Below are 26,017 nucleotides of genomic sequence, written 5' to 3'. Positions count from 1 at the left end.
AAAACCTTATTTGAATTAATAAAACTTAAGTTGGTGTTTATTATTTTTAAATATTGCACTGCAGCATTTCTAACAATCAGGGCCTCATTTTCGGCAGCCCTCTATCTTGTTCAGGAGTGAAATTTGCTCAAATATCTATTTCTACCTGCAAAAATCTCATTTCACATTATTAGTATTATTTATTTATTTTATTATAGCACTATCAACGTACTAGTGCTTTACAGAAATAAGACACCTTTCTCTGGACAGAGGAACTAATAATTTGAGGCCCGTTCCTGCAACACTTCCTCACAAGAGCAATCTTTGGTCTGCTGAGAAATTCTACTGCAGTAATTGTAGTAACAGGGTGAATCACATGCATAGGGGTTATGGGATCAGTGCCCAAATTAGCCAAATGCAGCCATTTGAACTGGCCAGAAAAATATTTATTTCCTGTGGATAATTTCTACAAAAATGGAAACAAAGTCATGCTTAACTTTTTGACAAAAAACAGAAAATGGAAATAGTTATAGTCCAAAATGCTATCGTGGTGCCTGATGGGAGTTGTAGTTTGCGTGCCTCACGTTCTCATTCTCCTTTATAGCATGGGCTCCCTTATTGGACAACATTTCCCAGGACAGATCATGGCCTCACCTCTTGGTGAGCGGAGGCGGTGTATCATGGTAGTCCCTGCGGTGCTACATGGGAGATGAAGTCCAGCTGGGGAGTGTGACCTGTAGGGGAGAATGGGGATGTGAGGCATGTGAACAATAACTCTCATGAGGCACTGCAATGGTATATCCAAATTGATATATTTCATTTTTTGACCAAAATGCAGAAACTTTTGTTTTGAGGGGATTGGAGAGGTAGGGTTTAATGAAATATGAAAAATTTCTGCAAAAGCCATCAGTTTTTGTTGAAAACCCAATTTTGTATTGCATACACTGCTTGTTCTGATATATACAATAGAGTGTGTGTGTGGCAGGGGGGGCGGGAGAGAGAGAGAGAGACAGGAGTTATTTTTTTTTTATTTTTGTTCGTTTGATAAGAATATTGTAGGGCCAGACAGAAGTATGGACATCACTCTGGAGTGAAAAATAGCAGTGACAAACTAGTCTAAAGTGAACGTTGAGGAGGGATTTAAAGGAGGAGAGTGAGGTAGCTTAGCACTGGAACAAAGAGGGTACCAGTGGTTAGAGGCTAATGTAATCAGCAGAAATCAGCCAGGAGCATAGTAAAAAGGAATGAACAGCAGCTCTTTGGCATGATCTTCTAGTCACCTCCCAATCCTAAAGAAGCTCCTGAACCTCAAATCCATGGGCATGATGGAGTGAGTTGAGGCAGTAGATGGATGCTCTCTGTGTCATCAACCTGTCTCAAATTTGCAGGTATTCTCAAGCATAAACTACTTTTCCCTCAGTCAGTATTTCAAGAAGGGGGAGAGGGAACAAGAACAAAAGTTAGGGAGAGAGGTGACCAGAGGACGAATGGACAGAATGAATGAGACAAGCAATAGTTCATAGGTCTGATATAAAGCCCATGGAAGTCAGTGGAAAGACTGCCATTGACTTCTCAGCCTTGGGTCATGCCCTAAAAGGTAAAAGAGTTGCGAAAAAGCAGAACACAAAACAGCAAGGTGATGTCGCTCTTTCTTGGGTTCACACAAGGGATGAGAGAGAGGGATGAGACCTGGAAGAGATGAACAGAACCAGAGTCTACTGCTCTAATCCAGATGTAAAGACAGAGAGATGATGGAGCAGGGAACACAATGAACTGAACTTTCTCTGTGCAGGAGCGGCACTGTTATATGAGTGGTCTGCTGGGGCATGGGTGTACCTGATAAGAACAACCACAAAGTTTGCCCAGTATGATGTTGCAATACTACCATTTGTGTATGTGTGAAAATAATGTCAAAATCAGATGCTGTGGTGTTAGTTGCTTGAATTGAAGCCCTGCAAAAAGTCCAGTACTGCTCCAGCCTTTTAAACAAGTATATTGTAATGTACCTTTTTATCACTGGAGCAGCTAAGATCAGCCAACGAAAGAAAAAGAAATTGAAATAGTTATACTTCCTGGCTGGCTGGACTGGTCTTGTCAGGAGCATGTGGATTTCATAGTACATTTAACTTGGCACCCTGGGATATTTTTTCCTTCGTTTGAAATGTTTTTTAATGAAAAATTGCATTTTAAAGGCATAACCTTATGTAAACACTAGCAAGGAGAATTTGATATTTAAGTTATTGTGTTGAGGAGAAGAATCTCTACAGGTACTGAACTTTTATTAAACTCACAAAGTGAAACTCATCATTGTTTGTGAATTCAAGCACATATATCTGCCAGAATCATGAACCGCGGGATTTTTTTTCTTACATTGATTTAGGCTCTATTACACTCAGCAAAAAATGCACTAATGAAAACCCCCTGTGCATCTGGATTAGATGAATCTTTGAATTGCTAATTGTTTAAGATTCTCTTGGTAGATATCCAACAGCTGTCTTTATGTCATTTGCAGCACACAAATCCACTCTGTTTATAAAAAACTAAATATATGTACTAGTAATTTATTCATGATCACAGAAACCGAAGTAGCATGTGGCATAACATTAGTTCATCATACACAGGAATGAACCTACCACTTATACAAACCATATATTGCATGATGTGCTGCAAACAAATGAGATATAAATTAGGCTATTAACTTAATTGTAACCCTTGGGCTTTTTCCTTTGCCCTCAAAAGAATTAATAAATAATAAAAGTATGTCATTTTTCAGAACTAGAATTAAAGACATGTTTACTCCTTTGATTAAAATCTCTATCCTAATTAATATCATAGTGTTTGCAAACAGTCAATGAATGTATTTAGATTATGTAAATTATGGGAACCTCATATGTTAACCTGTTTGTCTGCATGAAGTGTCTGGAATATGGAAAACTACAGTTCCCTGCTAGACAGCAGGCATGCAGTATGTTGATCATCTTCACCCTTTACATCAGCACCAAATGGAGAACACCAAAATAATTATGGATTCATTTTCACTCCCACTATATTTATTTAGACTCACCCATTAAATTTTCTTAATATGTATATCTGTTTTAGGTCCTCATTCAGCAATTTACTTAAGCATGTGCCTAACTTCAGTTAGACTACTGACTCGGGGCCGTAGTGCTTACTGCTAATATATTAACAAAGCAATCCTTGCCTGTCCATTTTTGTTTTAACAAAGTGTTTTACATTTACCATTTATAACATTTGTGCAACTGATCCAGTGTGGTTCCGAATACTTGATATTAGTCAAACAGTACATGGCATCACTTGGTAATTCCAGAATGAGACATTCAGGAGAACCCTTATAAACAACTGGTTCTGTCTATTACAAATGTTTGTAGCTACAACATGCTCTTCTTTTGTTTGTTTGTTTACTATTTAAATCCAGTATGATACATTTAATGCAAGCTGTGTGTCTTCTGCATTTCTCTTTGTAAGGCTGGACAGAATAGACCCACACCTACAAGTAGAATCTGAATTTAATTTTTGTTTTTACGGTTGTGATTATTCATCTCACTCATGTTTTGAATTTGTGAGGGTTAGCTCTTACCTCAGCTAAACTCTGTTTTTTCTTCACAATCTTCCACAATGAGCTCTTTTGTCTTTTTAAGGGGGGCAGGATTTGGGGTAAGGGCCCACATGCTTACCAAGAAAAAAACATTAATCAAATCTTTCCTATTGTTTGTAAACAGGGACGAAATAAGTTAGGTTCCATTTTTGTTTGGGCGTCTGGAAATGGTGGAAGGAGTAAGGACCATTGCTCCTGCGATGGCTACACCAATAGCATCTACACTATTTCCATAAGCAGCACAGCTGAAAGCGGAAAAAAACCTTGGTATCTGGAAGAATGTGCATCCACCCTAGCTACGACTTACAGCAGTGGGGAATCCTACGACAAGAAAATAGTATGTGTTTGCTTTTTTGTAATGCTATTTTAATTGCATGTGGTTTTGTATTTTCTATAATGATTTTTAGGGGAGGGCAAAATGACTACTAGGCCTTTGTGTCTACGCGTGGGCTTGTTTGAAAAATGTTCACCCTTGGTCAATATGGTATATATTTGTATACAAGTTTTGGACCAAGAATTTGAATGTAAATTTCTGCCACTGTGTGTAGCTCCTTCAGCCTCCTTGTATTCTGACATCCATAATTCTACACAATACATCAGGTATGGTCTTACTAACCCTTGTGACAGAGACTGATTTCTCCTCTCACTTCCACTATGTGTCCTACATTCTTTCTGCTTTCCTAACTGCTTCCAAACTCTGAGCAGAGTCTCTCTGCTGTCATCCATAAAGATTATTTTCCTGACCAACACTTTGTAGCATATCACCGGACCTCAGAGCAAATCTCCTTTTGGTATATTTTATCCAGTACTCGTTATTTTTCATTTTTAAATGTGCAGTTATAGAAGCCATTTTCCAGCCCACGTCCCCGTTTATTTCAGATTTATTGGGACCCTTCATCCTTCGTCTTTTGTATTCATTCTCCCTCAGTTGTCATTCGTATTGCTGCCTAGTCCTGGTAGCTGATACACAGTAAGTAAAATAGGTTCAATGCTTATCTCTCCTGCGCTATTTGCCATCTCATTCCGTCCCAGGCTATGGTTGTTTTCAATTAATTTCTGACCATGGCTGTTTTTTTATTCCACTGGAGAATTCCACTATTGTTGCTATCATTACTTTTTTAATTGGAGAGCCTTCCTGAAGTCCAGATAGTCTGTCAACTTCTGTTTTGCCCCTTACTCTTCTCAAACCATTATTGTCACTGCCTCAAAAATATTATCAGATTCATTAAGCACAGCCTTCCTGCTGACTTATCATTGACCAATCTATACCTGTTCACTGTGCTCTTCATAATAAAAAATCACAAGGTGCTTTTCTAATACTGAATATAACTTATACTTTCTAGAATCTTTCCTTGCTCCCTCCTTAAGCATTGGTTTCATGATACCTTATTTCCAGTTCTTTTCTTATTGCTAATGAGGAGTTAAAAATTCCTGCTCTAGCTTTTTTTTTAATTTAAATACAGTCTGTTGTGTCTTTCAAGATTCTGGGATGCTGGCCATCCCTTACTGGAATCTTCCCTATTTTCAGATGATCTAATTTAAAAAAAAAAAAAAAATCTTGTTCTGAGGTAACTCTTCGTTCCAGTAATTTTTCTGTTCTTTCTTTGCTTCTCTCCACAAAAACTTTATCTCTGTTTCTGGCATCTCTCCTTGTTCTCCCTGAGAGATAATAAAGCAAAGAAGTCATTCCATTTTCTAGCAATACTCACTTCTTTAATCAAATTTCCCAGACGGTCCTTTCAAAGACCTTTGCTAACCTTTTTTTCAAAGTTCAATAAAATTAATAGATTCATGAATTTTAAGTTCAGAAGGGATCATTGTGATCATCTAATCAATGCTCTTGCATGACTCATACAACAGGACTCCCCTGAAATAATTCCTTCTTCAAGTCCAAGTTGTTAATAGTTAATTACCCTCCCTGTTAAAAATTAGTGCCTTATTTCTAGTCTGGATTTGTCTAGTATCAATTTCCAGCTGTTGGATCTTGTTATACCTTTGTCTGCCAGATTGAAGAGCTCTCTATTATCAAATTTCTGTTCTTTGTGTAGGTGCTTATGGACTATGATCAAGTCATGCCTTAACTCTCTTTGATAAGCTAAATAGATTGAGCTCCTCGCTGAAACCTCACCAGTGTTTCTACATGACGTGTGGACACCAGAACTGGACACAGTAGTCCAAGAGCAGTCACCACTAACAGTACCAGATATATGGATTAATATAACCTCCCTGTTCTCACTTGATATTCTCCTATTTATATTGTTACGCTCTCTGGGGTGGCTCACAACTGTGAGTGCCTATCCCAGGGCAGACTGTCAGAAAACAGGGAAGACACCCCAAGCTGGTGATGTGTTCTATAATTAGATGTCACCAAGCCAGTACCACCTGTGAGCTCCTGGATCACTATACCCGTCCTACCATGGAGTCACAGACAGTCCCTTAGATGCTCCAATCTGTCTTGCCACCCAGACAAACCAGACTTAGTGATAAATGGTCACTTACACCAAAGATCACGTCACATTTAGACTGCTCCCAGTCCCAGGAGACCAGTCACTTACCCCAGATCAATTGGTACTGTGGATCTTACACCCAAGACAATGCTGGCAGCCAATTCTATAGTAAACCCACTTAAGATTTATTAGCTACAAAAAGGAAATGAGAATTATTGAGAGGTTAAAACGGGTAAAATATATGTACAGGTGAGTCACCGTCTATAATTCCAAATGGTAGCAGAAAGTTAGTAATCTGCCAATTTCCCCAAAGTCTGTAAGGGCTACCCAGAATAACTCTGGATCTCCATCTTCTCGTTCAGTCATTCTACCTTGTTAGAATCCAAACAGTCCAGAGATGAAGGATCTTTCATTAAATCCATTCTTATAGCTTCTTCTCACAGAAAACTGAGCTGACTGGGTCACTCCCCATGTGGGTTTTTCCTTTGATGACAGAAAGTGAGGAATACAGTTAAAGTCTTTGACCTCCAATCATCAGGCACAATGACCATTTGCTTTGAAATTAGCACTTTTCTGTTAGAGTTCTTCATTTGCATTCCACAAGGTCTCTTCTTGTTTGATGGGTTATTTAGTTACAGGGGTACACACAATGTTTGCTACTACATTATAACAGGATACAGATAAGTGAAAACAATGCAACTAACATCCCATTAGTTTTCATGAAGTTTAAACACCATATACACACTCTTATACATTTAACAATTACTTTGATCTAAACTAATACACAAGTGAATTGGCCTGGGACTCTGGCATGAGCTGGCATCTGGTCTGCTAGCGGCACATATACATCCAAGAATCTCATTAGCCTTTTTAGCCACCGCTCATGCAAGCTCATATTCATCTGATTATCCACCATGAATGTCAAGTCTTTTTCAGAATCACTATTTTGCATGATAATGTTCCCCCATCCTGAAAGTATGGCCTAAGCTATTTGTTGCTAGAGGCATGGCCTTACCTTTGGCCATATAAAAACAGATTGTTTGCTTACACCCACTGTACCCAGCAATGCAGATCACTCTGTGTCAGTGTCCTGTCCTCTTCATTATTTCCACTTCCCCATTTTTTGTGTCATCTACAAACTTTATCAAGTAATGATTTTATGTTTTCTTTAGATCATTGATAAATATTTAATAGTATGGGTCCAAAAATTGATCCTTGTGGGACCCCATTAGAAACATAGCCGCTTCGTGATGATTCCCCATTTACTATTAAATTTTGAGATATCAGTTAGCAAGTTTTAATCTATTTAAGAAAGTAATCCAGTTTATCCTTTTAAAATATTGATGCAACATTAGCTTTCTTCTGGTCCTCTGGAACTTCCTCAGTGTTTCCAGATTATTGAAAACCAACTTTAACAGCCCACTTAACAGTTCAGCAAGCTCCTTGGCCAAGTAGCTGCTGCAGAACATCCTCTTTAATTACTGTTGGAATGGAAAGTATTTTATCATCAAATGAGGTGAATGCATCTTCTGTCTTGTTCCCAAATACAGAGATATTTATTGGATGCTTCTGCCTTTTCTGTGATATTATTTGTAATTCTGCCATTTCCATCAAGTAATGGATCAACACCATTTTTAGGGTTGCTTTTGTTCCTGATACACTTAAAATACTCCTTCTTCTTCTCCTTGCTATAGAATCTATAGCCTGACTATAGATTACCACTTGTGTCCTTTTACTTCCCTTGTCAAATTTCTAACTTCTAATTTATATTTGTTGCTATCAACTTCCCTTTTTTACATTTGTGTTTTATTATATATGTAATGCTTTCATTTCCCCTCTTAGCCAGGCTGGTTTTTTAACCAGTGTAACCTTCTTTCTTGATTGTGAAATTGTGACTTTGGGATCATCTAGTAAAACATTCTTAAATTCTTCACAATATCAGTCATGTTTTTCTGTTTAAATTCTTTCTCCGGCCTGACTTGTTGTTACATCTTATGCAATCCTCTCATTCTTCTTCAATCATAGTTTTCTCAGTCATTTTCTTCCATTCTTTTAGGTAAGTCTTACTCCCTGTGTTTACACTTAAACAGTCTCATTACATCAGGGCATTTATATTACTTACTTCTGACCCAAAATTATCTCCACACACTTTTGTTATTATCACAGTTCCATTATTGTAAATTTACTTGTAAGTTGAATCATGAGAATAAGGTTAAATAAAATGTTGTTTAGTCTACAGCTATTTAATCCTACATAGCTTTTAAAATTTATTGCATTATTATATTTCTAATAATGATAATACTTTGCACTCATATATTGTCCTACTTCCAAAGATCCCAAAGTGTTTTGCAAATCTAAATTTAGCCATACATTATCCTTGTGAAATAGGGAAATCTGATACCCATTTTATATAAAGACTTATATGGCAAATATATTAAGGCCTATATTTTCAAAGGTGCCATTTTTCTTAATTTAGAATGCCAATTTGAGACATCCAGAGCCTGCTTTTCAGTGGAGATGAAGAAATGCAGCTTTTAGTTGAAATCAATGAGTTCTGTGAGTGCTCATTAGTTCTGAGAATTGGGTCCGGCAGCTGTGATCCAATAACCGTGGGCTGATCCAGCTCATACATGTTAATCATTTAAGGCATGTGCAGTGCCAGCTGCCATAGGAGATTACAGTACTCCCTCGATTCTCTGCTTATCATGGCCCAGTTCAGATCCTGGCTACTCTTGTTCAAACCACCATCTGTTCGCTTAATGGCCACACTGTAGGGGCCTGATTCTCCACAGTGTTATATCAGTTTTATACCAGTGTAACTCCACTGATTTCACACAGTGGAGAATCAGGCCCTAAATATTCCATCAAAGACCCTTTCCTCTTCTTCTGTGTTGCACTGTATTACCAGGTGACTCCTGAGGTCCATAACCTCTCCTCAGGATGTTTTACTGCTGGTAGCTGGCACCTCAAGCAAGCGTAATCCCCTCTGACACTTCCAATAACAAAGAAAAACATTGTTCACTGAGTGCAGGAAATAGCCTTCTCCCACAGTATTGTATACAAACCAGTCACCTTCCTTTGGACAACATTTGTGTTAGTTCTTATATTACTCTAAGGTCAGCTCTAAAGAGAGATGAGGTGAATTTGCAGAACCAACCCTTTAACTGAAAGAATTTAAGAGTTACAAGTAACAGCTGTAACCTATCAATCAGTGTCCTCTGAGCGCACACACAGAATGATGACCCTCTCCCCCATCTTTCTCTCTCACACACATCTGTAGTAAGCCATCATTATAGGGTTATGGATAAGGATAATATTAATATCACCTTTCTCTTCGCTAACTTGCTCAGTATAACACACCTTTTCCAAAAGACCTATTAACCCTAATGCCCCCGACAGAGATGTTTTGACTAATACACACAAATGAAAATCATCACCAGAAAACATAGAAAACTTCTATACAAAGCCAACAAATCGTGGCGCTAAAATGATGCAAATTCAATTTCATTATGAAATCATATTGCTTTTTGCTGCCTCACGTCTCCCATCCTTAGTTTTTATGTTGTCTGCTTAGATGGTCAGTCCTTTGAGGCAGAGACCTCATCTTCATTCTTTTCCTCAAACTGACCAGGACATTGTTGGTGCTGTATATACATATAAATAGCAAGTAACGATGGGAAAAATAAAGATTAAAATTTTTATATAAATTAAATTTAATCCTGTCCTGAAGACTGTACTTCACACCCACCCACAAAAGGAAATTAGATAGCAAGGGCTTGATGGCTTCGTCGTGTGGAATAGCAGCAGCAGCTTTCTTAAGATTAGTGACTTTTCTATAGGTCAGTCTAGTTGGATGTGATAGTTCAGCTTGCTGTACTGTGTGTATGAGATTCTTGCTTTTAAGAAAGGAGAAAATATGTTATAAAATACAATCCACCATAAATATCCTAGTGCCTGATTCTGATCTCACAGAAGATTTACATTAGGGTAACTGATTTAAATGACGATACTCCTCATTTATTTCATTGTAACTGAGGATAGAGTCGAGCCCCCGGTATATTACGAGTTTTTAACAATATAGTAATACAGAAATATCGCTAAGTGACAGCACATTGTTCTTCTGTCTCATCTGCTTTATAGAGTCAGATTGTACAAATACAAAGCAGAATTAAGCAGGGACAGGAGTTTGAAAAATCTCAGTGAAATCAGTATATTGGTTTGTGCTGATTATGCTGTATTCCTATCCAATTTGTATTAGTGGCACCTTCTGAGTTGGACAAGTAAACAGTCCCCATACACGCAAAAATGCTAGTGGTATTGGGTGTTCTAAAAAAGGCACTCAGTAGTATGGTGAGTGGAGAGAGGGAGTATGTAAAAGCTGATACAGATATCTCCTGGTTTCATCTTGTCCTAAGAAAATATTCTTTGTGGATAACCACACATTTTTCCCCTTTACATGTTTTTTTCATCCTCACAAATGCCATGTGCCAGAATTGTTCTTTTTCAATCTGGTATAATTATAGTTGCTTTAGTAACATAGGCAAGTCTCTGATCTCATTTACTATGGTGAAGATATGGAATTTACATTTACATTAAAGTAAGTGACACAAGAATCTGGCTTGTTCAGTTCTAGCCAGCAGTTCTTACACAGTCAAAACTCCCACTGACATTAATGTCCTGCACTAAGACTCCATTAAGGATGAGGCCAAGAATACATATTAGTTATTACTATATTGTACTGCACCTGTCAAAAATCTCTGTTGCATATTTTGGACTGGATTTTCAACTCTTGACTCCCACTGTGAATGCACAAAGTACACCTGCCTTTTCAGATGCAAAGACTGTTCATGTATTCCTTTTAAATAGTTCAGTGCTAGAATTGTTATCCGATGTTTGCAGGAGCAGCTGCAAAGTGCAGGCACAAGTATATAAAGCCACAATTTGGGACACAGATAAGTGGAAACCAAGTACAGGCCTGTTGAAAAATGTACTCCTTTAAAACAATTATCATTTGAAACACATGCTAAGTGTGAGACTCTAAGGATCTCAGTAGAAGTGACATGAAATATGCCTAGGACACTTAACTGTAGCAAATTCCTCCCCTTCTAACCTCAGTGTTACTGAAGAGCTCCAGAAGGCATTGTGCCCCTCCCCCCCAGGCAGAAATGCTTCTACGTATTGCCCCTAGAGCCCTGCATCTCTGCACCACCTCTTGGAATAGGCTGTATTTAAGGGCACAATCTAGCTCTATATGTTAATATGGCCTTTATCTTAGCAAAGGCATTACACAAATAAATAATAACAATACTATCAGTGTACTGTGGATTTACTCAAATATTTTCTGTTAACAATACTGGTGAGTTATGCATGAAAATCCCCCACTCACTGATGAAATTTACACTCTATGGTATACACAATTGCTCCTTTTAAAAATTAATTCAATGCTCATCAATAGCATCTCTTGTCAGTTATTTAAAAAAAACCTCCCCCTGTTCAACTGCTCTTGTAGAGCAGATATAATACAACATGGCACCTTTAATGGAAAGTGGTTTGGGATCACATGACACTGGGGTAGGGGGAGTATTGGCAACTACAGATTTTCGTTAAACACTTCTCATTTTAGAAGACAAGTCGGTTCAAGCTGACATACCCGTAGGAATTACATCAGCAGGTAAAAAGTGTTTCAACCACAGCTAAGGGCTCAAGACATGAATTATGAAATATCTGGAAATAAGAGGCTTAGGATGGGAGAAGTGATAATGTTCTCTGCAAAGGAAAATCCTATTTTTGACCTGAATAACTAACTTTCCCTACAGCTATAACTAAGGGAAGATTGATAACATAACCAGAATAATAACTGTACAGAAATGACACTTCTTTAAATCTTCAGAGTAAGTCACTTGTATCAAACCGTTACAGTAGGTATCTGGGTCTTTCTTTTATAAAACTGCACTTAGTCTGAAAACCACCTGACTCTCATATACGGTAAAGGAGAAAATATACTGGGCTGATGATGATACCTTTAAACTGACCTTTGTCATGGTGTTCTAAGTTGTTAATTTCATATTGATTAAACTATATCTTTACCAGCCAGTATGTAATTGCTTTCAGTCAAATCCAGTTGTTTTCTTCTGTTGTTGGAGGAAAGATGGGATGATTGTAACACAGTGCATTATAAAATATTACATAGCCTGAATTTAGGCTTATCACTGTTTCCTTAGATCAGCAGTTGTTACAATGATATCTAAAACCTGTGAGTGCATTGTACTTTAGGTAAAAGATCCAAAATTGGTGCCCACATCCACTCACACTATTGAATAGAATGACAGCTTTCATACACTAATGTCAACTTCATGTCCCTCGCAGGCCTCATCTCCTTGTATTATGATTAATGATGTTGCCCCCGTGTGGTCTTGGAATCTCGAACATCATTTTTCTTCTTGAAGCTTGACTGCTTGTTGGTGGTCCTGTCTCTTTGTTTCTAAAGATAGACACAAGGCTTCTCTGACAGTGCACCCTTAATGCTGAAAAACATGCCTTAGATTTCTCCTGTAATTTACATCTAAACATCTCAGCTGCTATCAGTAACTTCCCTTTGAAATGGCTCAGATAGGATTTCCACTTAGGGAGCTTTCGTTACACATCTTCTGCTGCAATATTTGCTGAGTGAAAGAGAGAGATAAGAGATTGTACAATGTCTGCTAGGACATGGGACAAACAATGCAGCATAAGAGTGTAATGGCTTTATTGCACTTGCTATTCATGGGCACTGCACACGTAAAACTAAGACTATATCTACACTATGAGCTAGGGGTGTGATTCCCAGCTCGCATAGATGTACTCATGGTAGCTTTCATCTGAGCTAGCACACTAAAAATAGCAGTGTAGCCCTGCTAACATGGGCAGTGACAGTGGGCGGCACATGCTCGTAGCCCCAAGTATGTACCTATAGGATTCAGGTGGGTTTGTATTCGGGGCGGCTAGCACAGTGCCATACTGTCCATTCCACCACAGCTACACTACTATTTTTAGCTTGATAGATCAATGAGCATGAGTATGTCTACACAAACTGGGAATCTCACTCCGAGCTTGTAGTGTAGATGTAGCCTCAAAAACACTCCCCTCTTTCTCCTGATGATAGATATGTAGATAACATCAGACAATATGCTTTCAATGTAGAGAGCTAAATAGTGTCTTTCAAGGCAAAACCATTGTCAGGGGAGATGAGGATGAGACTTTCCCCTGCATGAGCTCCTGAAGGTATCAGTGTGCTGCAAGAAAATCCAGTGCTTCTTGGAGTGCAGGGAGAGTTCAGTGACTGCACTACTCTTTCGCAGGGTGCAGTAGTTCTGCTGGCCACTGTGTGAGAGAGAGTGAGTGTGTACAAAGAGGTGCCTGAAGAAGCCCACAGAACTTAATTTATGTACGTAGTTGTGTGCTCCTTGGCCATTTAGATTTCACCTGCAAATACTCTACCTGATTTGCATTTGCACAGTAGACACAGGGCTTCTGGAGCCCTCCTGCTATAAATTTGGCCCTTTACGTTTCCCTTCGCCTACCCTCTTCCAAAATATATCAAGGAAAGTATGTCATTGTATTAGAGATTAGTTACAGTACAAAATCCATTTACACCAGGGTGTGGGAAATACAGGATGGTTTTCGGCACCCCTTTTACAATATAAACTAGTACACACACTTAGTGCTTCGTTGATACTCTAAATATCCATTGGCCAAATTGATGCACAATTGTTAAATGAGAGAGAGTCTGAAAATTTTATTTAAAGATTTTTACAGGTCATGGACAGAATAAAATGATTTATCAAGAATTCAGAAATAGACCAAAATGGTTCTTTCCAGACTTTTGAGAGTTTGGAAGCTGAGAGGTAGACTGGCCTTTGGCAGATCAAGTAGTTTAGAAACATGATTTTCTAAATGCCTTAGTCAATTTTTTCCCCATCTTTCAGCATTATCTCTGAGTGAGTTCACCTGATGCCTGTGCCATGTCACCTCATTGACTCTGTGTTAACTTCTGCTCTTCTGAACAAATATATATATACACACACATATATATATACACACACACATTAGTGACACCAAACTACCATCCACTTTTAATAAATGCTTTCTCATCGGCTCATGTGATATGTGACTTTTTGGCAATGCATAATTCAGCTGGCTACCAGGTTAAAGCTAGCCAGATATCTTCATATTCTTATGTAAGCCTTATTTCTGTTTATTTCCATGCTTTGCTTTTCTCCTAGTCTTCACTAGTGGTCTTATATGTAAAATATAATGCTAGTGAAAGTTGCTGAGTGGCGAGCCCAGGAGACCAAGAGCTTTGTATAGCCCAGGAAGAGGTGCACTACCTGCAGCAAAACTGCAAGCTTCTCCCCACTACCCACACGCTGCCCCATTAATGACTTAACCTAAAGAGCCACCTAAAGTGTTAGGAAAGCCAGTCCAATTTTTAACCTATCTAGTGTTTTTTGTGATATAGGTCCTTGTTCACAAGGAGCTACTGTGACACCACCCACTCATTGCACGTCCTCTTGAAGAATTGTAGATAATAAAGACTTTCTGTTTCTAATGACACGAGCTAGATTTGAATTAGTGATCTAGAAGCATGTTTGTAGCACTGTGCTAGTCCCCTGAACTGTGATAACTAGTTTGAATACATCTTTACATGTGATTTAAAACTTTGTAGAAATACATTTATCTTCCTGTCATCACACTTCTTTCTGAGAGACATGTGTTCTAATGTTAAATGCAAGATTATTTTGTTAAATGCAATTCTGTTTTGTCTATTTCACTGAACATGCCCATTGTGGCTTTTGGAGCTTTATCTACTTAGGCCACATTTTAAAATGAGTTTTCTATCAGCAATATATTACAATATAAGACTGTAAACAACTTATGAAGTTGGTTGATCTGACAGTTAAACCTTCTTCAAAGTGACTGAGGCAGTTTCTTCGAGCCTACCAGGATTTTCAAAGACACGGTGGGTGAGGTAATATCTTTTATTGGACCAGCTTCTGTTGGTTAGACAAAGAAGCTTTCGAGCTATACAGAGCCCTTCCCCAGGTCTGGGAAAGGTACTCTGAGTGTCACAGCTAAATACAAGGTTGAACAGATAGTTTACCACATATTCTAAGGGACCATCCGAGGTGAAGTGGCCCATTAACACCCCTGTAGTCATAGGACAAAAAGAGGGGTTAGTGATTGTTGTAATAACCCCTAAAAACAGTGTTTTTATTAAGAGCATGATTATGTCTAGCAAAGCTATGAATTTAAGCTCCCAGGCTCATCTTTTGAAAGAGCTGTGCAGGTTTCCTTTGAGGATGAGGACTGATAGGTCAGATATGGAGTGATCGCTTTGTGAAAAGTGTTCACACATGGGTGATATGGTGTTTTTGTGTTTTATTGTGTTTCTGTGTGTGTTCATTGGAGAGTGTAGTGATTGTCTGGTTTCACCCACATAGTTGTTATTGGGGCATTTAGTGCACTGGATGAGGTACATCACATGTTGTGATAGGCATGTGTCGTGAAAGGTGTGTAAGGGATGTTGATCATTGTAGCATTGGAGATAAGTCTACAGGTTTTGCATCTGTTGTGACAGGGTCTGGTGCCGCTTTGAGTTGGTGTGTCCTGGTCTGTGGAGAGCTTGCTTTTGATGATGAGGTTGGGAGGTTGTTTGAAGGCCAGAAGAGGAGGTTCAGGAAAGCTTTCTTTCAGGGTGGCCTCTCCATACATTTAAGTTGTTTGATGATACCCCCTGTGGGTTCCAATGTGGGGTGTTAAGTAACAACTAGGGGTTATTTTCAGATGAAATATTGCTTAAAGGAGAAAGCATGGTGTTGTGGTTAAAACACAGCAGTTGGAGTCAGCAGATGTTTATTCTGTTCCTAGCTCTGCCATACATTCCCTATGTGACTTCAGGCAAATTGGTTAACCCCTTCATACCTGTTTTCTCATCTGTAAAACTGGGATAATGATACTTACCTGCATCACAAGAGCATCGAGAGATTTAATTACATTAATGTTTGTAAAGCACTTTGTGGTTCTTGAATAGAAAGTGCTATATAAATGCAAAGTAATATGAGGGCGGAATTTTAACTCACTTTTGGTATGTGTGTTTTTCTAATTTCCAAATCTTTATGTGGTCCTGCCATGACAAACTGAGACTAACATACCTGTTCAGTACTATAGAATAGAGTGAACATTTCTCCAAGTTCACAAATACCTTCAACCTGTGAGTAGAATAGGAAAGTTTCAAATCAATGTATTCAAAAGCCTTTTTTATCCCTATTAAAGAAGAAAATTCTGTTCACCTGCATTTGACTCACGTAGGCAATAGAAACCTGTTCTGATTTCTGCAGTTGTGTTCTAAATTTCACACATTCAATTTCTTCCAGATCACCACCGACCTGAGGCAGCGTTGTACAGACAGTCATACTGGAACCTCGGCCTCTGCACCTATGGCTGCAGGCATCATTGCATTGGCACTGGAAGCAAAGTAAGATTTGGTCTATATTCTGGTAAAACTAATAATAATGCATAAATAAATGCATATATTTTGTTGACATGATATCTTTCATCCAGCGACCTCAAAGTGCTATAGAAACATTAACTAGTGAAAATTCACAATAAACCTGTGAGTGAAGGAAATATTATCTCTCTCTCACTCTCTCTCTCACACACACACACACACACCCCACTCAATGTTACACGTGGGAAAACTGAAACAGAGAGAGACAAGGGAAAAAATGTTCTAACTTGGGTGCCTAAAGCTGTGATATACTTTGCAATGGTGTTGAACACATGCAGCTCCCATTGAAAGACTTGGGGAACCTTCACAATGCAGCTCGAGCTTGAATCTAGTATTTAGACCATTGTATGTGGCATTGTGCATGGACCCAAGTCCCTTTCACTACCTCAGTTCATAGGGATGGTGGAACTGAGGACAGTGGGCCAGTATGAGCAGATGTTAGCATTGTATAAAAAATAAAAATTCTCACCAGTATCATGTGTGATGAAACAATAAATCCAAGATTTCTATCATGTATATAACTACACACTGTTTTTTAAAATATAGATTATCTGACAACGGACCAAATCATTTAACCCTTACTATAGCAAAATTCCCATTAGCTTTTACAAGAGTTTTCCTCAACTGCAGAATTTTGCATGTTGTAACCAGAATATATTTTTAACGGGCATTCTTGATCAGAAAAAGCCATTGAGAGTTTATCATGTAAATTCATATTTCAAAACTTTTTCATTCTTGTGTATTTTATCAGAGTGAACTGGTCTGGTATGCACAATGTACATAGACTAATGATCTGCAAAATCCTGTTTAAAATCAGATATTTTTAAGTTAAGAGATTGATCCTATGAGGTTCAGACGACACTATTTAACTCCCACTGAGACTGATAAAAGCTAGGGGCTCTCAGAACCTCAAAGGACCAGGCATGGTGGGGTGGGAGGGAGTAGAGGGAGTGTGCATCATAATCATTTCAAATTGTATTATACTGTCGTAGTATGTAATTTGTAATAACAAACAGATTTTGGGTTGCCATTTTGTAAAAATGTAGCTTTTAGTGTAGAAACCCTGACCTAAAATTCAATCCAGAACACATTTTTACTTCTGAGTTACATAGCCATGAAAATAAGAGATTGTAATTGAAAATCTGATACAATCTTAAGCAGAGCAGAACTTGTGTCATTATAATTGGGTTTTCTCAATGCAATAGTTAGTGACAAAAACGGCTTTGAAAAGTTAATGTAATACTGTTATTTCAAAAACCATTCTTTCAATCACTTTTTAATCTCAGTTGTAAAATACTTACATTAGTTTTTAAACAGCCCACAGACACAGATAAAACTACATCTGTATGCACCAAAATAGTACACTGCTGGAGGTTTTCATAATTACTTTTTAATGAATTGCTGTTGCCTATAATTCTAATTGTATCTCTTTTCATGGTATTTTATGTATATTTTCAAACACATCATTGTTATAACTGGAATTTTCAAAGTATAGTATCAGACACATAATACCTGCAGCCATACCAATCTGATCAGGTACTGGATGCTGCTGGTAATTCAGTAGGTGATACTCTTCTTCCAAATAAATAGCTGCCATTGTGGTTGACACTGCAGACATAAGCAAAATATTGTACTAATGTCTCAGGTGTGGTGATGGGACAATGTGCTGCTGCTGTACGTAGATAAGATGAAAAAACCAAAAAACTGAGTAATTTTTAAATATCCTGTGGTAATCCCTGAATATTGGCCAAATTCCAGGTGAGATAGTTATATTTTGCATTGCTAAATTCCCTGAGAGTTTTAGTAGATAAAGAATTCTTCACTTCCTTTCCAGAAATGGATATGGGCTAAGTGTGTCTGTATCTATATAGATATAAAATAATTTGTATTGCTATTAATATGATACAATGCAGAGCTACTTAATACAATATGCTTAACATGCATTTTTACCACCTTACCTGCATTCTGCCCACTAATATTTCTCCAGTGGAACTATGCATAACTGAACCTCAGATAGGCTTCACTACTGCCATTAAAAGAAACCAAACAAACAGCTGGCAAGATAAATGTTTCCTGTTTTCCCCCAAAATTACAATTTCCCTCCCAAAATTAGCTTGGCTTGAGACCCAAGACATTCAGTCCTGCAACAGTGACAGATTTATTATCTAATCTTTTTCTCATGAGAGCTAGAAATAGGAACTTTATACCATTAAAAGCCAGGAATGCCCCTTTAGAGAGGGGTGAAGCTTTTTTTAATAGCTCAAGAAGATCATAATATATTCAACTTTAATATCTTGACATTATTTTGTATGGATCGGCTATTTAAAATAATTGTAAGGTGTTTCTGAATGTTACAATATTAAGAGGTATTTGTTATAATTTTCCTCTGCCTCTAATTCCTGTTGGGTTAGATGACACTAAAGCATCTATCTTTATAGGTGATATGATATGAAAAACATTACTAATAACAATATTTAAAACTCTCTTAAGCATTTCTAAAATATTTTTATTTTGTAAAATATGTGGCATACAGAGAATACATGATGGCGTCATGTCATGCAAAGATTTTATTGGCACCGGCAAATGGAGGTTGGGGGTTGCAGATTTAGCCTTAAATTTCATATTAATGCCTGTGCTAACAACCATCATATTTATATTAGATTTTTCAAAAGATTAGTGGGAAAGGAGTTTTCAAGGTTAATTATGTTCTTCACACCATGAGCTGCCCAGTAATCAGAGCCCTTTTTTAATATGTTTGAAAGAATGTGTTTTGTTCAATGATAAGGCACTGCCTAGTAGTAAAATTGTGGATCTATCATGTGTATTGAAGCTCTGGAAATGTTTAGATCCTAGGTGTGCAATTCTCTACAGCAGCCAAGCTATGTTCACTGCCTGGGAGGCATACTGCTCCCTGATTTAGCATCAGCCTGACCTTGACATTATTTAGAGCACCCAAGAGGCTGCTCTAACTTATACCACTAGTGTAAGGATCCTAAGAGACCTTAAACCAGTGGAGATTTGAAGTTTTGGAGCTCCATGTTCCACCTCCCCCTACTCCTGGCCTGTCCCAGCCTGCTATCTCCCTGCCTTAGCACCCCCCCCCCCCCCCGCACAAATGGACGGGGTGGCTGGTACAGGACTCAGCTCTGGCATTTTGACCAGCATTACTCCAGTGGGGAGTTCCCCTCCACAAGGGGAATTCTCTGCTGATCTTTTCAACCGGTGGCGTGGGATTTTTTTGGGAACTGATAAATTCAATACTGCATTATAGTCTGTGATAGTTAAAAAACTTTCTTGTGAATTACAACTTCCGTCCAGTATTTTTGTATCAAAAAGCATATCCACATCATGTAACCAAAGGAACCTAATTTAGCTTCCAATAATCAGGTTTTTCAAATGCTCATTTGGTAAAACATGTTAGCATAACTTAGAAATGTAAATATGAGTCTGTTGCATTGAAACAACAAAGGAATAGTTAGCATACACACACGCACAAAGCCAGTCTCCATGAGGGATTTCTGCATCTAGGGCTCAGACCTATAAAGACCCAATAGTATTTGGGCTTTCATGTCCTGTTTTTCAGTTGCTTTCTTTTACATGATCAGTGCCCAGTAGAGTTAGTATCCTGCTCCAGCTCTGTAATTGGGTGCTTAATTGTTTTCCATTCTTTTATGTTCATTATGCAATGCCAAATTTTCCTAACTGTAAACCTGCTGCTAGAGGGTAAATTGTTATATTCTATTAATTCAGCATTGGTAGCATCTTAGCTCTAAATATAAAATGTTAAAGTTGCTTAACAGCATTCTACTGCCAGATCAGAAGAGCTTTTTGGCAGATGAAGGATTTGAATTCAGGATTTGCATGAATCAGTGTGAAGAGAGAGAGTCTGTTTAAACAGCAGATTCCTTCCTTTAGGCATTGTGTCGTGTTCTTAGGGAAAACTTAAATAAAGAGAATGTCTTTTACTTTGCTTGAGAGGAGGTACCTGAACTTGAGAAAAAATAATATGTATGCTTCCAAGGTGAAACCTGCATGTTTCTCTATTAACAAGCCAATACCTATGTTTTTCCATCTCCATGTTTTGAGAAGCTGTAGCTACATTACCAAGAAAAAGCCCGTGAAATCAGGCAGAGTTAACCTGCTATTTTTTGTCAACTGCTGCAAAATACCTGTTGTATTGCCTGTGTTTCCTTCTCTCATACGAGTTATATACTTCCTTTGTCTTTGCTAATATAATGTCAGAGATAAAACAAATTACTATTGGAAACAAATGAAGAACTTTAGTGAATATTAACATGCTGATATCCACCCAAAAAAGTGACAATAAAAGTACATCAAAAAGCTCCTCATTTTTTTTTAAACGACAACATAACTGAATGTAAATCACTGAGAGGAGAGGAAGTCTGTGCATCCAAGCATTTACCCCCTACCCTATATACATTTGAAATCTCTCTCGTTTTTTTTCCTCTGCAAATTGCTGCGGTTAAGGAAGGGACTCAGATTTCTGAAAACTAACCCAATAGCAGCAGCACTTCTCATACTGATTCATTTCCTTACAGCGCCTCCATCAGTAATGCAGTAAATCAGATAACTGTCTGGTTACTTACAAGTTTTTGGTTCAAGGAACCTATCTCATATCCCTTCAGTGTTAAGAGAGGCTTTCATCCCAGCTTCTAGGAGCTTGATTACCAATGAATACAATAAAAGGCCAAAGGTGATAAGAAAACTGAACTGTGGAAATGCTTTTGGAGTGTCATTTTTTTATATATGGTTCCAGTATGAGATGAGAATGACAGGTCTTCCATTTAATCCTATGACACTCAGTTAACTCAAAGTTGTTCTGCTTACCTCACTGGCTGCATGTTATTAAAAGGAAACGTAAGAAGACTGTACATAAAACAGAAATATTAACATTTGGTTTAAATAGATTATGGTTATAACTTATGAATTCTATTTTCAGAAGAGATTTAGAAATAGAATTTTTAACAAGTTATGTACTTGAAATCATGGACTTATAGGGCTAGAAGGACCTCGAGTGGTCATCAAGTTCAGCCCCCTGCACTGAGGCAGGACCAAGTAAACCTAGATCATCCCTGACAGATCTTTGTCCAAACTGCTCTTAAAAACCTCCAGTGATGGGGATTCCACAGCCTCCTTTGGAAGCCTATTCTGGAACTTAACTGTCCTTATAGTTAGAAAGTTTTTCCTAATGTAAATCTTCCTTGCTGCAGATTAAGCCCATTACTTCTTGTCCTACCTTCAATGGACATGGAGAACAATTCACCACCATCCTCTTTATTACAGCCCTTAATATCTTTGACACTGTTATGAGTTCTCCTCTCAGTCTTCTTTTCTCAAGACTAAACATGCCCAGGTTTTTTAACCTTTCTTCTTAAGTCAGGTTTTCTAAACCTTTGATCATTTTTGTTGTTCTCCTCTAAACTCTCTCCAGTTTATCCACATCCTCCCTCAGTATGGCGCCCAGAATTGAACATAGTACTCCATCTGAGTTCTCAACAGTGCCATGCGAGAGGGACAATTACCTCCTGTGTCTTACATATGACTCTCCTGTTAATACACCCCAGAATTACATTAGCCTTTTTCACAACTGCATCACATTGTTGGATCATATTCAATTTGTGATTCACTATAACCCTACAGGTAAAAATAAGTTGTTTGGCCCATGTTAAGAAAATGTGTACAGCCATTTTGTTAAGAAGCTCTAGTACCTCCATGCTTTGGAGGACGGGCCTGAAATTTGGTGGGTGAGTCAGGTATCACCTTGTCTTTTGCTGTTTCCATGAAAACACATCCTCATTTGGCCAAGTTATAAACCTTTGAAAAATATCTTAGTTCACACATGCACAGTATGTTTCTCGTCACTAAGCATTCTTTAGCTCGCTGGTGCAGGAACTAAGAAGGACTTTCCCTGCAGTTGCTCCTCTTGGCTGCTGCTGCTGGCCTCTGGTCTGTCATGCATCAGCAATAGGAGAACATGGAGATTCTCCCTTCTGTTCTGTGAGTACTCCTGCTGCTGGCGCTCTGGCAGCCTGGAGGAGGAGCAGCCTGACCGAACTGCGGAGGAGACAAGAACCAGATCCCAGCAGGAGGCCTTGTTTTTAGAGTGCTTTAGAGTCTATATTTGAAGGCTTGATTTTGCGACCTTAGTATTTTCAGGGTAGTTTCTTGGATGCGATAACATAAATAGGACTGAGTTCTAAGCACTGACAGATCTAGATCAAAATGATAGTTTGGGTACTGTCCTAGACGTAGCTGCCTGCAGGTTTGTTAATTGACGGTTACGTCGGACTTCCCCAAAGGTACCCCAGATGCTGAATTAAAGAGTATAATAAGGCTGGATTGATAATGGGGCACTGGTGCTGTGATGTCAGGGCTGTAGCTCCTCGTCTGGGTGGACTATATATCTCTTGAGTAGTTCTGTTTCATTCTTTCCTCCTAAGAAGGCACAGAGAATAGTGTGAAGCCATAGTCTGAGATCTCTCTGCAAGGTTCTATTTTGTCCTCCCTCCTTTTCTACATGTATGTGAAGCCACTAGAGGCTACAGCAAAATATAGGCAGCAGTGTCATCAACATGAAAATGGTCCTTTGTTTATTTCATTTTCATCAGAACTGATCTATATCTATGCCTGGTTATTGTGTGATATTCTGCCTGGCTCTGGATCTTGCCACTGTTATCCATGTTTTTGTGGTTTTATTGCAGTGTGGTCTATGTGGGTCTACATTTAGGACTACTGAAGCTAGTGCAAAATGTGACTGATTGCTCATCTGGTGATGTTGGCTGTACGGAACATACATAACAAAACTTGTTCCCTATTTGCTTCCAGGTGAAACTTAAGATCTTGACTTTTGATCTATAAAGCCCTTAAAGATCTAAAGGACAAACTCTTTTTCTGAGAGTGACCAAAGCAGCTGCCATAAAATAGAGTGCTCCAGATAGTACTCCCTGGATTTAATAATCAGGCAGACATCCTAGATGGTGAGAGACAAGGTGGGTGAGGTAATATCTTTTATTGGACCAACTTCTTTTGGTGAGAGAGACAAGCTTTTGAGCCACAAATAGCTTTTCTTCAGGTCTGGGAAGAAGACCTGAAGAGGAGCTCTGTGTGGCTCAAAAGCTTGTCTCTCACACCAACAAGGGTTGGTCCATTAAATGATATTACCTCACCCATCTTATGTCTCTAGTACCCTGGGACCGACTCGGCTACAAGTACATTGCATTTCTAAGTGGTGGTCTGTCGATTACATATGTGTGAATGTAGCGGGGTGAACGCCCACTCCAGCCCTGAAGGGGTTGGAAAAGCCCTGCAGAGGGCTGGGGCTGAGTAAAGGAGCAAACCCCCGGCTGATGGGGGAAGTGGCTGCAGCTGGGGCCATGCCCCAGCTGAGCAACTCAGCCTTATAAGAAGGCCAGGGTAGCCAGAAACAGAGGAGTCTCCCTCTGACAGGAGAGAGAGACAGGCCTGGCTGCAGGGAGCTCACCGGGGACCTAGAGTGAGGCAGGGCTGGGGAAAGGCCTTGGGGGCTGGGAAGCCCTAGGCCAGCAACTCCCCAAGCTGCAGGGCCTGGTCCTAGGCCCATATAGGTATTGGGGTTGCAGAGGGGCAACCTGAGGGTGGGTAAAGGCAGCCAGTCCAAACCCCTTGTTGCCGGTGATGATTGGCTGATAGACTGCAGTCTGCCCCAGGGCGCGGGGGCTAGATGGTGACTGGCAGTAGCCACGACTGAGATGACATTGGGATGGGGGTGGGGGTTCCCCTGGGTGAAGAGACCCAGAGAGAAAGTGGGGTACTGCTGGGGGGGCAGCACCTAAGCCAAGGGCACCGGGGTCCGGGAGGGACACGGGGGCCAACAACAGGCGGGACACCTGGCCTGCAGAGGGCACTCTGGATGCTGGTGAGCTAATTCCCGAGACAACCAGTAGGAGGCGCCACAGGGGTGAGTCCACGTCTGATTACAGTGAATGATTAGTAATGAATAATTTATTTAGCACATTTACTTTGGGATGACTGTTTTTTCTTCCTTTAAGAGAAAATGTGCCATCTTTAATAATACACATGCAGCTTAAGGCAGGTGATTGAGCCCAATTTATAAATCTAAAAAAAAGAATGAATACATAGATGTTCATTTAATAATATTTCAAAATATGCTGAGTGCACAAAAGTAGACACTCTTAATAACATGGGCCCTCTTAGTAATATTTAGGTAGGGGCAGAAGGTAGTTAATTATCCAGTTTGGAATTTAGCCAAGATACTGGGGCAGAAACTGTTACCCTTGTGAAAGATATGTAGGTAGTTTAAATAATCACACAGCTTTGCTTCTTGCCCCCAGTTGGCTGGTCCAGATATGACTAGCTGCATAAGTATTACCTAAGCATAAAACAATGACAGACTCTTCATGTACCTGCCAGAGCAGTTAGAGTCCATCAAGCATCTGCCCAAATTAAGTACTGTTGAATAGAGCTTTACCTGTGCTTCATTGTTATTGCCCATCTCTAATTAAATTCAAATCCTTCCCTTTCCCCAGGAAAATGCTGGTAGTCTCACCCCAACATGGCGGGTGTCAACAAGAAAGCACCAGCTTTGCTAAGCCTGGAAGTAGTGACCTGCTGCTACAGCACGTACGCTGGGCGAGGAAAGGAGAGGATAGTGAGGAAGAGTTAGGGGACAGTGCCTTCCATTACCAGCTCTATAAATATCCCTGGCTAAAAGGGTAAAATTGTTTGAAGATCTGTGAGAGTTAGAAGTTAAAAGTTTGTTCTTTTTCTTTGCAATGAACGACAGTGTGACCTGATGTATTGGGATTTCACTGAGCCTTCCTGCTCCACTAGCCTGGGCTCCCTCTCCCTGTTTTGCTAAATTAGGCTCTCCGGCCTCTGGCAGCGCATACACACAGGTAGGGACGCACCAGCTTTGAATCACACAGAGTCTGCAAACAGCTCTCTATGAGAAGACTCATCTAGGAAATCGCCCAGCACTCAAGTGCAGCTCCCCTCTAGAAAGTACACCCAAAATAATATTGTCTTGCGCTGTAGAGAAATCTATACAACATTAGGGTTACCATATTTAAAAAATAAAAAAAGAGGACACTCCATGGGGCCCTGGCCCTGCCTCTTTCCCACCCCCGCCCCAACTCCGTCCCTTCCCACCCCAACTCTGCCCATTCCCTGCCCCTTCCCCAAAGTCCCCGCCCTAACTCCACCCCCTTCCCTGAGCGCCCCGCATTCCCCCTCCTCCCTCCCAGCCACGCGAAAAGGGCTGCCCGAGCGCTACCGGCTTCACGGTTTGCCGGGCAGCCCCCAGACCCTGCGCCCCCGGCCGGTGCTTCGCCAGCGCAGCTGAAGCCGGGAGGGGAAGCGCCCAGCCGGGGGCGCAGGGTCTGGAGGCTGCCCGGCAAACCGTGAAGCCGG

At 39.6% G+C, this 26,017-nt stretch overlaps 1 protein-coding gene across 3 annotated transcripts in view; it reads left to right on the top strand.

Annotated features, from left to right (window-relative positions):
• Positions 1-26,017, top strand: part of PCSK5 (proprotein convertase subtilisin/kexin type 5) — a 296,183-nt gene that overhangs the window by 142,566 nt on the left and 127,600 nt on the right. For all 3 annotated transcript variants that reach the window (XM_026652353.2, XM_029911707.1, XM_026652352.1), the window contains exons 8-9: positions 3,720-3,932; positions 16,455-16,555. In XM_026652353.2, the coding sequence (XP_026508138.1) occupies positions 3,720-3,932; positions 16,455-16,555 (314 nt within the window). The remainder of the gene's footprint in view (positions 1-3,719; positions 3,933-16,454; positions 16,556-26,017) is intronic.

This window comes from Terrapene carolina, unplaced genomic scaffold (genome assembly GCF_002925995.2).
Source record: "Terrapene carolina triunguis isolate 2854851 unplaced genomic scaffold, T_m_triunguis-2.0 Scaffold113, whole genome shotgun sequence".
Lineage (NCBI taxonomy): Eukaryota > Metazoa > Chordata > Testudines > Emydidae > Terrapene > Terrapene triunguis.
Note: the sequence above shows the minus strand (reverse complement) of the source record. Positions and strands in the feature narration are given on the sequence as shown.